Below are 13763 nucleotides of genomic sequence, written 5' to 3' on the forward strand. Positions count from 1 at the left end.
CTCCTAACTTGATTACCATGATTCCCAATTGGTTTGCATTCAAATCTGGGAAACTTCATTTTTGGCCCATTTTTGAAAATTTTGATGATGGTACCCCTTATCAAAAATGCGAAATTTGGGCCAAAATTGACTTTCCCAAAATCGAAAAACGGGTGATTGGGGTGGTTAGTATTGGTCGTTAGCAGTACGAAACAACCATTATTTTGGCTGTGCGTCTTGTTTTGACCGAGCTAGAGCTAAAAAACCGAGCATAGTATTGCAAATTTCTGTTAAAATTCGGTTTCCATGGCTCGCACCGAAAAATCAGAGCAATAATGATAAAAGCAAGTATAGGGGTGTTAAGTTTCGGTTGTTAGCTGCATAAAACAGTCATTGGCTTAGCCGTGCGTCTTGCATTAACAAAGTTAGAGCTAAGAGACTGCAACAAAACCGGAATTTCTGCTGCTAAAAGACGTATACTTGATTTTGGGCGGAAAAAAATTAGTTTTGTTGCTATAGCACAGCCAAAAATGGTCCAAATGGTAAATGTAATACCTCGTAGGCCTCCTAACTTGATTGCCAAGATTCCCAATTGGTTTGCATTCAAATCTGGGAAACTTCATTTTTGGCCCATTTTTGAAAATTTTGATGATGGTACCCCTTATCAAAAATGCGAAATTTGGGCCAAAATTGACTTTCCCAAAATCGAAAAACGGGTGATAGGGGTGGTTAGTATTGGTCGTTAGCAGCACGAAACAACCATTATTTTGGCTGTGCGTCTTGTTTTGACCGAGCTAGAGCTAAAAAACCGAACAGAGTATTGCAAATTTCTGTTAAAAATCGGTTTCCAGAGCTCCCACCGAAAAATCAGAGCAATAGTGATAAAAGCAAGTATAGGGGTGTTAAGTTTCGGTTGTTAGCTGCATAAAACAGTCATTGGCTTAGCCGTGCGTCTTGTATTAACAAAGTTAGAGCTAAGAGACTGCAACAAAACCGGAATTTCTGCTGCTAAAAGACGTATACTTGATTTTGGGCGGAAAAAAATCAGTTTTGTTGCTATAGCACAGCCAAAAATGGTCCAAATGAGGAATGTAATACCTTGTAGGGCTCCTAACTTGATTACCATGATTCCCAATTGGTTTGCATTCAAATCTGGGAAACTTCATTTTTGGCCCATTTTTGAAAATTTTGATGATGGTACCCCTTATCAAAAATGCGAAATTTGGGCCAAAATTGACTTTCCCAAAATCGAAAAACGGGTGATTGGGGTGGTTAGTATTGGTCGTTAGCAGTACGAAACAACCATTATTTTGGCTGTGCGTCTTGTTTTGACCGAGCTAGAGCTAAAAAACCGAGCATAGTATTGCAAATTTCTGTTAAAATTCGGTTTCCATGGCTCGCACCGAAAAATCAGAGCAATAATGATAAAAGCAAGTATAGGGGTGTTAAGTTTCGGTTGTTAGCTGCATAAAACAGTCATTGGCTTAGCCGTGCGTCTTGCATTAACAAAGTTAGAGCTAAGAGACTGCAACAAAACCGGAATTTCTGCTGCTAAAAGACGTATACTTGATTTTGGGCGGAAAAAAATTAGTTTTGTTGCTATAGCACAGCCAAAAATGGTCCAAATGGTAAATGTAATACCTCGTAGGCCTCCTAACTTGATTGCCAAGATTCCCAATTGGTTTGCATTCAAATCTGGGAAACTTCATTTTTGGCCCATTTTTGAAAATTTTGATGATGGTACCCTTATCAAAAATGCGAAATTTGGGCCAAAATTGACTTTCCCAAAATCGAAAAACGGGTGATAGGGGTGGTTAGTATTGGTCGTTAGCAGCACGAAACAACCATTATTTTGGCTGTGCGTCTTGTTTTGACCGAGCTAGAGCTAAAAAACCGAACAGAGTATTGCAAATTTCTGTTAAAAATCGGTTTCCAGAGCTCGCACCGAAAAATCAGAACAATAATGATAAAAGCAAGTATAGGGGTGTTAAGTTTCGGTTGTTAACTGCATAAAACAGTCATTGGCTTATCCGTACGTCTTGTATTAACAAAGTTAGAGCTAAGAGACTGCAACAAAATCGGAATTTCTGCTGCTAAAAGACGTATACTTGATTTTGGGCGGAAAAAAATCAGTTTTGTTGCTATAGCACAGCCAAAAATGGTCCAAATGAGGAATGTAATACCTCGTAGGGCTCGTTACTTGATTGCCATGATTCCCAATTGATTTGCATTCAAATCTGGGAAACTTCATTTTTGGCCCATTTTTGAAAATTTTGATGATGGTACCCCTTATCAAAAATGCGAAATTTGGGCCAAAATTGACTTTCCCAAAATCGAAAAACGGGTGATAGGGGTGGTTAGTATTGGTCGTTAGCAGCACGAAACAGTCGTTCTTTTGGCTGTGCGTCTTGTTTTGGCCGAGCTAGAGCTAAAAACCGAGCATAGTATTGCAAATTTCTGTTAAAATTCGGTTTCCATGGCTCGCACCGAAAAATCAGAGCAATAATGATAAAAGCAAGTATAGGGGTGTTAAGTTTCGGTTGTTAGCTGCATAAAACAGTCATTGGCTTAGCCGTGCGTCTTGCATTAACAAAGTTAGAGCTAAGAGACTGCAACAAAACCGGAATTTCTGCTGCTAAAAGACGTATACTTGATTTTGGGCGGAAAAAAATTAGTTTTGTTGCTATAGCACAGCCAAAAATGGTCCAAATGGTAAATGTAATACCTCGTAGGCCTCCTAACTTGATTGCCAAGATTCCCAATTGGTTTGCATTCAAATCTGGGAAACTTCATTTTTGGCCCATTTTTGAAAATTTTGATGATGGTACCCCTTATCAAAAATGCGAAATTTGGGCCAAAATTGACTTTCCCAAAATCGAAAAACGGGTGATAGGGGTGGTTAGTATTGGTCGTTAGCAGCACGAAACAACCATTATTTTGGCTGTGCGTCTTGTTTTGACCGAGCTAGAGCTAAAAAACCGAACAGAGTATTGCAAATTTCTGTTAAAAATCGGTTTCCAGAGCTCGCACCGAAAAATCAGAACAATAATGATAAAAGCAAGTATAGGGGTGTTAAGTTTCGGTTGTTAACTGCATAAAACAGTCATTGGCTTATCCGTACGTCTTGTATTAACAAAGTTAGAGCTAAGAGACTGCAACAAAATCGGAATTTCTGCTGCTAAAAGACGTATACTTGAGTTTGGGCGGAAAAAAAATCAGTTTTGTTGCTATAGCACAGACAAAAATGGTACAAATGAGGAATGTAATACCTCGTAGGACTCGTTACTTGATTGCCATGATTCCCAATTGATTTGCATTCAAATCTGGGAAACTTCATTTTTGGCCCATTTTTTGAAAATTTTGATGATGGTACCCCCTTATCAAAAATGCGAAATTTGGGCCAAAATTGACTTTCCCAAAATCGAAAAACGGGTGATAGGGGTGGTTAGTATTGGTCGTTAGCAGCACGAAACAGTCGTTCTTTTGGCTGTGCGTCTTGTTTTGGCCGAGCTAGAGCTAAAAACCGAGCATAGTATTGCAAATTTCTGTTAAAAATCGGTTTCCAGAGCTCGCACCGAAAAATCAGAGCAATAATGATAAAAGCAAGTATAGGGGTGTTAAGTTTCGGTTGTTAGCTGCATAAAACAGTCATTGGCTTAGCCGTGCGTCTTGTATTAACAAAGTTAGAGCTAAGAGACTGCAACAAAACCGGACTCTCTGCTGCTATAAGACGTATACCTGGAAAAAAATCAGTTTTTTGGTCATAGCACAGCCATAAATGGTCCAAATGAGGAATGTAATACCTCGTAGGGCTCGTTACTTGATTGCCATGATTCCCAATTGATTTGCATTCAAATCTGGGAATCTTCATTTTTGGCCCATTTTTGAAAATTTTGATGATGGTACCCCTTATCAAAAATGCGAAATTTGGGCCAAAATTGACTTTCCCAAAATCGAAAAACGGGTGATAGGGGTGGTTAGTATTGGTCGTTAGCAGCACGAAACAGTCGTTATTTTGGCTGTGCGTCTTGTTTTGGCCGAGCTAGAGCTAAAAACCGAGCATAGTATTGCAAATTTCTGTTAAAAATCGGTATCCAGAGCTCCCACCGAAAAATCAGAGCAATAATGATAAAAGCAAGTATAGGGGTGTTAAGTTTCGGTTGTTAGCTGCATAAAACAGTCATTGGCTTAGCCGTGCGTCTTGTATTAACAAAGTTAGAGCTAAGAGACTGCAACAAAACCGGACTCTCTGCTGCTATAAGACGTATACCTGATTTTGGGCGGAAAAAAATCAGTTTTTTGGTCATAGCACAGCCATAAATGGTCCAAATGAGGAATGTAATACCTCGTAGGGCTCGTTACTTGATTGCCATGATTCCCAATTGATTTGCATTCAAATCTGGGAAACTTCATTTTTGGCCCATTTTTGAAAATTTTGATGATGGTACCCCTTATCAAAAATGCGAAATTTGGGCCAAAATTGACTTTCCCAAAATCGAAAAACGGGTGATAGGGGTGGTTAGTATTGGTCGTTAGCAGCACGAAACAGTCGTTCTTTTGGCTGTGCGTCTTGTTTTGGCCGAGCTAGAGCTAAAAACCGAGCATAGTATTGCAAATTTCTGTTAAAAATCGGTTTCCAGAGCTCCCACCGAAAAATCAGAGCAATAATGATAAAAGCAAGTATAGGGGTGTTAAGTTTCGGTTGTTAGCTGCATAAAACAGTCATTGGCTTAGCCGTGCGTCTTGTATTAACAAAGTTAGAGCTAAGAGACTGCAACAAAACCGGAATTTCTGCTGCTAAAAGACGTATACTTGATTTGGGCGAAAAAAAATTAGTTTTGTTGCTATAGCACAGCCAAAAATGGTCCAAATGGTAAATGTAATACCTCGTAGGCCTCCTAACTTGATTGCCAAGATTCCCAATTGGTTTGCATTCAAATCTGGGAAACTTCATTTTTGGCCCATTTTTGAAAATTTTGATGATGGTACCCCTTATCAAAAATGCGAAATTTGGGCCAAAATTGACTTTCCCAAAATCGAAAAACGGGTGATAGGGGTGGTTAGTATTGGTCGTTAGCAGCACGAAACAACCATTATTTTGGCTGTGCGTCTTGTTTTGGCCGAGCTAGAGCTAAAAACCGAACAGAGTATTGCAAATTTCTGTTAAAAATCGGTTTCCAGAGCTCGCACCGAAAAATCAGAGCAATAATGATAAAAGCAAGTATAGGGGTGTTAAGTTTCGGTTGTTAGCTGCATAAAACAGTCATTGGCTTAGCCGTGCGTCTTGTATTAACAAAGTTAGAGCTAAGAGACTGCAACAAAACCGGACTCTCTGCTGCTATAAGACGTATACCTGATTTTGGGCGGAAAAAAATCAGTTTTTTGGTCATAGCACAGCCATAAATGGTCCAAATGAGGAATGTAATACCTCGTAGGGCTCGTAACTTGATTGCCATGATTCCCAATTGACTTGCATTAAAATCTGGGAAACTTCATTTCACTTCACATTTTTCATAATGGGTAACAAAACATCATTTTTTTCAGCGAAAAATTCTTTTTTTGGGGTTTGAAGTTCAGAACCCAGTTTTCGTAAAAACAAAATGAGATGAGTTTTATTATAATTTCTTTTATTTATTTATTTAGTTATATGTATATATGTGTATATATACGTATCGTACAAAATGTTCAAACAACAAAAAATATATATATATTTATATATTTCGTTATAATGTTGTGTATGAATTTTGTTTAGCGTTCGTTCCTCAATTACTTAATTAAACGTCTTTCTGTCTGTTGATTTGACTTTGTTGATTTGTTACTTTATTAATTTCTTGTTATGTAAGTTACATGAAGTTAGCATTTTGCGATGTTTTCTGGTGTGGTAATTGGTAAAAATTGATTTCTCGTTCACGCGCTACGAAATTTGTTTCTTTAACTGCTTGCTAATTTCGGTTAGTTTTTGTTTTTATTTATTGCGGTTGCTAAGAGTAGAATTGCTATATAATCTTGGCTTAACTCGATCAGTTTCGTCATTAATCATAGCGTATATTTATTTATTTATTTGTGTGTGTGTTTATGTATAGATGTTTTATGATGTAAGTTAATGTCTAACTCTTGCTTTGTATAAATTCTCGTTTTAGTTTTGCTTTTGGTTTAATCGTAATTTAAACAATTCTTTGTCTTTATGGGCGTTTTAAAATGCATATCAAAGTTCTTAATTAGGTTTTTGAGAGCAGCAATTAATTAAGTTGTCAACTCGATCATGTTTTCTTCTCATTCATTTCATTCATATTTTTGAGGAGTTACAAATATTGTTTGTCCGTTTTCTTTTTTTTCGTTTTCTCACTTTATCATTTTAGTGTAAATCTTTGACTGCTTACGGTATTGTATTAGTGCTAAAAATTAAATGTTAAGTTTATCTTTAGCTTTAAAGGTATATTAAACGTAATCTTTACTTTAACTGTTACACATTATACTCTCATTTGTATTTGTATTTCTATTTACTTCATTTACTTGCTGCGCCAGCTGGACGCGGTTAACTCTGGGTGAGCTTTGTCGGTCGGTCAAGTCGGTTTCGTATGGTTTCTTTTCTTTTTTTTTTTTTTTTTTCATGATTTGGGATATCGCAATCAAAATGAGTGGGTTTCGCGGTGCCGGAATCCAGAATCCGAAGCAGGACAGGACTGAGTCGATTCGGGCAGGACAACACAATTATTGTACTCCCGAGGACTGGGAGTGAGGGAGGAAAAAGTGGGAAAGTGTAATTATTTTCTTGTTTTTGATTGTATGTATGTACAAAGTGCATTGAGCAGCACTCCGAAAAGAAAAAGAAACAATTCCGAATAAGTCCGAAGGAAAACACCAAACCGAAACGGTAAATTCTTATGTAAATTTTTTTTGCTTTATTTTCAAATTAATTTACAACTTTCGCGAATTTTTCCAGCTCTTGCAAGGTACAAAAAAAATTAATTAAAAAAAAAATTTGAAACTCGTGAGGAAACAAACAGAAGGTCATTCAAGAAGGGAAAAACACTATTCGCATCTACGTACATTGTGATTGCAAAGAAAAATGGAAACACACAAACAAAAAATTAAATTTATACATTGTTTTTCATACTTTTCTCGTCTTATACAAAGGTTATCTACAAAGAAATCTAGAATATTAGAAAGAATAATAGTACACTGATTGGCGGGTTAAAGATTAAATATAGGAGCAGCTACTTATGAATGAAACAGATAAAAAGGTTCAAGTTCAAATATGTGAATATCAAAATTATAATTGTATAATTTGGTCTGCGACTTTGACTTTTTCGATCAGCTACATAAGAACTATGTAGTCGATTGTAATTCTGTAAGGTATATATAAAGTTTCTTGTTGCTGTTATTGTTATTACTTCTGCGTATTTCTTCTAGTTAATCTTCAACGATTACATCTCCATTTCATTGTTTGTTTGTTTTCTTCTTTTTTCGTTTTGTTTTGTTTGTTTGTTACGTACGTAGTTGGTGTTCTGCTTATCTGCGATTTGTTTTGTTAGATCTGTTGTTGTTGGTGTTTTTCTCATAAGGTATATATGTTCAGTAATTGGTTTCGTTATTTGTTTTTGTTTTTGTTTTTTTTTTTGGTTTTTTTCTCTTTTTTTTTTGCTATATAAACTGTATAAATTGCCTGCCTGCTACGCTGAACGTTTTGTCAAAAAAGTTTTTGTTTTCGATTTTTGCTTTGTTTTTCGAGTTTTTCTTTTTTTATATATGGTTTTCACTTTTTTGTTTTGCTTGTTTTTTGTTTACTATTTATACCTTAATGGTAGAACTTTTGTTTTGTTTTTTTTTTTTTGAACTTAACTAACAAATAGCAGCGTGCATACAGCTGCTGTACATGAATCGTACATAAACGTATATATATATATATACTATATATTTATATATATAGGCCATATGCACGAGACTAAAGTTTATCGCTGCTTAAGGACTAACATTTATAGACTTTTCCATTGTTGTTGCGGATGTTCTTGTTTTGCAAAGAGTAAGAAAGGTTGCTTGGTTGCTGCTTGGCTTGATGTTGCTGTGCTGATGTTGCTGCTGCTGTTGCTAATGCTGCTGCTGCTGCTACTGCTGTTGCTGTTGCTACCGTTAAGTTGCTTGCTTGCTGACTGACACTGGACACTGACACAGAGACACAGAGGCCAGCCTGTTGTTTCATCTTCGTTCTCATAATGTAGTACATATCTTTCGTATATAATAGGTATGTAGCGTAGTGTTATTAATTAATGTATGTGTTTATATATGCATGCTGCTGATGCTCCTTCTGCTCCTCCTCATTCTCATCTTCGTACTCCTTATCCTCCTCCTCATCCATATCTGCTTCGCGCTTATCGCTCGTTCCCTCTCTTTCTATTTCGCACACCAAAATATCATATCAGGCATATTATATTGCGGACCGAATCCTGCCCTCTAGTTATCGCCGTTGTGATTGACATTCTGCTGCAGCTCCTTCAGCTTCTCCTCGCGCGGCTTGGCATTGCCAAAGATCGAGGCCGATTGCTTGGTCTCGGCCACCGCGTTTATGGGCGCGGCAATTGTCCGTGGTTTCAGCTGCAGGCGTGGCCGCTCATTATCGTCTATTCATACGATATGGATATATAAATTAGATTAGTTTATGAATAATTGAGTTATTTTATATATTAGGAAATTTGTATTCAAACTCACCAATGGCACCCATCGAGGAACCACCACCGACGCCCAGACCACCTGATCCGCCGGATCCACCGCCTAGGCCGCCCATTCCGCCGCTGGGACGTTCGCTCTGCTGGTTGGGATTGTAGTGGGTACGCTCGCGGTCACGGTGCCGGCTGAAGTTGTTGTAACGATCGCCGTCGCGCGACTGATTGCCATAGCTTCCTTCCCGCTGTCCACGGTCACGATCCTGGTTACGATCAAATCGATCGTCATTGTTGAAATTGCCGTACCGACCCCGATTTGCCGGCCGATCTGCAACGGAAGCAACTGGATTAGCATCTACTGGACAGTGGTTATCCTGCTTAGACTAAGGCTCAGCATGCTGACTAAATGCAGTTCAAAGTAAAAAGCGTGCGGGTGGAAAGTCGTTTCAAAACTATTAAAGTGTGTGCTTAGGATACTGATTCACGGGATCTATATGGGATGGTAGGGTGGGTCGATTTCAATGGACAAACAAATCCCAATAGTAGAGGGTGGGAGGAGTTAAATGAAGTACATCCGCTTAGATAATGTGGAGCATCTTTACAGTAAATCAACTTATATTCTACTTACTATTGTTGTAACTAATGCGTATTGATTCCTATCGACCAAAGACTCTAATATGTTTATAAATTTATACAAAATATCTTCTTCCTATGGGGATTGTTACAGTTCTAGGAAAAATCTATATCGACCCACCCCATATACAAACTTCCAAAGAAGAGTAAAGCCAAAACAACTCAAGATCAGCATGAAGAACCGCAGGAGGATAACAAATAAGAAACAGAAACGAAAACGGAAACAGAAACAGAATGGGAAGATTCTAGGATCACTTTCGAGGACTGCAGCATGGATTTTTTCCGGCCATGCGACTGAATCGAATTAGTATTTTGAATCAGGATCGGAGTCGGAATCGTTCTAAGTAATCAGAATCAACTACTTTTTTTTGGCGGCACTACGAGGGATGCAGCTACGTGTTGGTTGATTGGTTGGTTGGTTGGACGGCAGATAAAAATGCTTTACCATTGTATCCTCTATTCATGCCACCGCCAGTGCCCGCGCCGCTGCCGCCGCCGCCACGACTTCTATCATTGTGACCACCATAACTATCATTGTACGAACCTCTACTATCGCCGCGATTACCCGATCCGCCGCCGCCTTCGCGACCGCCGCCAGTGCCAGGACCTCCCCGGCTGTATGACTGACTGCTGCCGCCTTGTCGTGGTGGGCCACGTTTCTGGAAACCGTCTCTGCCGTCGCCGCGCGTCATTCCGCCGTTGCCACCGCCTCCAACACCGCCACCAGGGCTGTAAAAATAAAGTTCAAAATATAGTAATTCGTTATATAAATCCGTATGGTATAGGTAGGTAGATGTGTGAATGGATCGATATAGAAATTGTTAGGTGAACCTATACAATGGAAAACAGTCATCGTTGAAATACTGAACTCAAATATATACTTTGGTGTTTTAGGCCGAAATAGTGGCTAAAAGATAACATTTAATGAAAATTTACTTAGAAAAAGATATGGAAATCCCTTTCTAATGGCTTAAAGATTATGGCTTTGCTCACATACCGATCATTTTTCCGACGATCGGCAATATCGATGCGCAGTGGCGCCGACAGGTCGTCCAGTTTGATCCGACCATCGCATTCTAACGCCCGCTCCAGATTGTCCAGCGTTTCAAATTCAACGTAGCAGAAGCCTTTGAATTGATCCGTTTCCCGATCCTTCACCAGCCGAACGTACTTGACCTCAAAGTCCTGGAATATTTTGATCACATCGCCCTGCACAAGGCCTTGCGGCAGATTGCCGACGAATGCGATAAAAGGCGGTTCCGTGGGCAACTGCTTGGATGCCCGATCTCCACCGAATCCGCCTCTGAAATGGAGAAGGAATAAGATATTAGTAAAGTCTTAGGCATTAACTAGCTACAAATTTCTTATAAAAGATTATTATATTTGGAAGTTAAAATAAAAAAGGATATGACTAGATTTTTTGTTTTATGTTCACGTGGGGATATGTTTCAAGAAATAAAATATGAATGAACTCTAGTTTTCCCTAATCTTCGATTCCAAGAACCTTGATGATTGATGGCTAATAAAAATAATCAGAATGTGGTCAATTTCTGTCCTCCTGGTGCTGTGTCTCAGTACTCGGAGGAGCGTTGCCTTAGAACCTTGAAACCGAATCCAATTAATGGGGGTGTGTCTGCGTCTTCTTCTTGATTGTGGGCAGGGCGGGGGCGCCACCCCTTGAGGTAATGGCAAAACGCACATGGCTGGAAATATCTAGGTAATGCTGGCTCAGATTCCCGGCGAAAAGTCAACAAAGATGCAGGCACAAATAACAATAACAAAAACCACAACAAAGGCGTAGGACAGGTGTCAAATGGTCGGGAAAATCGCGCGCGCTTTTTGCCAAAAACTGCATTCTGCATGGATTTTGCATACTATTTTTGGATTCGTTTCCTTTTTTATTTAATGGGAGTGGGGGATTTTATTTAGAATCCGCTAGAGCTCTGCTACCGCTGCAGTCGACGTCGACGCCGGCAGCGACGGAGACGCCGGCTGCAGCAGAATTTTTCCGAAAAGAAAAACAACGCAGGCGGTGGAATCGAAAAAAAAAAAAAACGAAAATGAATGTTGGAAAAAAAACACGCACACTGTTCCGCACACACACACGGTCACTCACTCACACAAACACACACACACACAAAGGCGGCGGCGGCGGCGACCAACGACCGACACGTACACTATATGCATACACGTATTCGTGCGCGCGTGTGTGTGAGCGGCGAGGCGAGAGCGTGCGCGTGTGTTGGTGGGCTGGTGTTGCCTTTTTTTGCCCAAACCCCAAAAAACCGCGTGCATTATTACACATTTTAGCCAAATTGTCGGCACTCGCACAAATCGAACGCATCGCGGTCACTTTCACAAACACCGGCGTATCGCGGCCATTAAGGAACGTTTGCGATTGCAATAATAATTAATAATATTTACCTAGCGTGTTCATAACCACCTCTTCCAGCCATGTTTTATTTTTTTCAAATGAGCGAATTCGCTGCAATCCGCAGTGTGAACACACGGGCGAAAAATACTATCGATGCGAATTCGCCGCGCAAGTGTCACCACACCATTTTTCTTGCCGACTACGTGGTATTTTTTATGGCCGTTTAGCGAGTACAACTACTACGCATATTAAGTACATCGATGGACTTACCCAATGCATTAACCACGACGACCAATAAAATACTTGATTTTCGGAACACTACCGATATCTAAGACCGCTATTGATATACCGGCCACATACTATTATCGATATTTAGATTAAGACCCTTTAGTGCACCTAATCAGCTGTCCAAGTACAAATTCCTATTTTTTACATATATTAATCTAAATTATAGTTATGGCGGATGACAATTGCATTTTCTGTAAAATAGCTAGCGGAAATGATCCTACAAGTGTTTTGGAAGTGGAAACCGATGAATTTGTAATTTTTAAGGACATCAAACCCGCTTCCCAGCACCATTTTTTGGCTGTAACCAAGGAACATTACAACAGCCTCAAGGAGCTGGACAAGTCTCACGACCCATTGGGTAAAATTGGAGTATTATGCTAATAGCTCATTTTTATATCTCTCATGATTTCATTTTATTTTAGTTGCACGGATGGAGAGCAGCTTGAAGGAGTTCCTAGCGGCCAAAGGAATATCCGCTGAGGATGCTTTATTTGGGTTTCACCTTCCACCGTTCATTACGGTAAAACACCTTCATATGCATGCCATTGCTCCAAGATCAGAAATGGGATTCCTTTCCAGACTAATCTTCAGGCCTTCCGTTTGGTTTAAAACCGTACGTAATCCGCAGCAATTTTATTTAGTTATATCTTTAATTTAATCTTATCTATGTATTTAATTATAGGCAGCCGACGCCCATTTGTACCTTTCTCAAAAAGAAGGCTTACAGTGAATCGAGATTACAACAGATAATTTGTCAAAAATAATAAATGAAGCCAAAATTAGTTGTACCACAGTTTATTCTTTAAAGAAATTTTTATGTGTATGAGATATGTACATAAATTAGCTTATAATTTCTTAATTTTAATAAACAATGAACAACTGAATTCTTCTGCATTTCACCTTATTTTTGTTCTGAATCATTGAACAATTTTCCCCAAAAATGAAATAAAAATTATTTAACTTTTAATATGTATTATCTCTTTTGTGGGAAACAACCAATATTAACTATCGTTAAAATATGCTAATCTAGGAGGTCACACTGCTAATGTCAAGTTGACAGTGTGTAGATGCCATAACTTTTGCTTTGACTGGCTATAGCAAATCAAAAGAAATATCAAAACGATATCAGATTGAGATTATTTTTAATTATTCTTACTATTTACCGCACTTCTTGTTACCTAATAAGAGGACAATGGAGACAGTTAAGTAGGAATATCTGGACGAAAAACTGCTCGTGGAAGTAGACAGCGAGTTGACTGGTTCTAACAATATCCAAGACTCACATTTAGATACCACTACCATGGATCCATCAAAAATCCTGGTGAAAAATAAATCAAGTAAAGAGTTTGATGAGAAAATGAATCAGTTACCAGGACCCTACAATTGCGATCGGCACATTCAGAAGCACGACAACCAAAGTGTTTGCTCAAGACACAAGTGCAAGCTATGCTCGGTAGATTTTGGAAAGCAAGCAGAACTCAAACAGCACTTGGAATCTCACAAGGTTGAAAAACCATTCAGTTGTTTCGTTTGCCCGATGGCTTTTACCCAGAAGTCACGCCTGAAAATGCACCAACAAATACCTTTTAAGTGTTCCTACTGCTCGAAGACATTTGCTCAGAAGGGAGTCCTTACCCAACACCTGCGTATCCACACAAACGAACGGCCCCATCAGTGTTCCTTTTACGAAAAAACATTTCGACAGCATGCACATCTAAAGGCGCACATTATGACGCACACGGGAGAACGACGATTCGAAAGTACCTACTGTTCTAAAGCTTTTATAGATCATTTATCTCTGAAGCGACACTCGTTAACGGATACCGGGG

The 13763-nt window shown here is 39.1% G+C and overlaps 2 protein-coding genes across 3 annotated transcripts; one reads left to right on the forward strand and one right to left on the reverse strand.

Annotated features, from left to right (window-relative positions):
* Positions 1-5776: 5776 nt before the first annotated feature.
* Positions 5777-11808, reverse strand: LOC108103905 (eukaryotic translation initiation factor 4H). 2 transcript variants are annotated; one of them, XM_017209654.2, is made up of 5 exons: positions 11697-11808; positions 10270-10575; positions 9817-10001; positions 8686-8967; positions 5777-8597 (listed from the first exon to the last, which is right to left on the reverse strand). In XM_017209654.2, exons 1-5 carry the CDS (start codon positions 11726-11728, stop codon positions 8431-8433), a joined length of 972 nt encoding a protein of 323 aa, XP_017065143.1. In that variant the 5' UTR covers positions 11729-11808; the 3' UTR covers positions 5777-8430. The 2 variants fall into 2 exon arrangements, with proteins under 2 accessions (XP_017065143.1, XP_017065142.1); XM_017209653.2 differs by having other exon boundaries at positions 9718-10001.
* Positions 11809-11998: 190 nt separating this feature from the next.
* LOC108103906 (histidine triad nucleotide-binding protein 3) lies at positions 11999-12716 on the forward strand. Its single transcript, XM_017209655.1, has 3 exons — positions 11999-12292; positions 12357-12547; positions 12617-12716. Exons 1-3 carry the CDS (start codon positions 12103-12105, stop codon positions 12662-12664), a joined length of 429 nt encoding a protein of 142 aa, XP_017065144.1. The 5' UTR covers positions 11999-12102; the 3' UTR covers positions 12665-12716.
* The last annotated feature ends 1047 nt before the right edge of the window (positions 12717-13763 follow it).

Source organism: Drosophila eugracilis, unplaced genomic scaffold (genome assembly GCF_018153835.1).
Source record: "Drosophila eugracilis isolate 14026-0451.02 unplaced genomic scaffold, ASM1815383v1 contig_408, whole genome shotgun sequence".
NCBI classification, from domain to species: Eukaryota; Metazoa; Arthropoda; class Insecta; order Diptera; family Drosophilidae; genus Drosophila; species Drosophila eugracilis.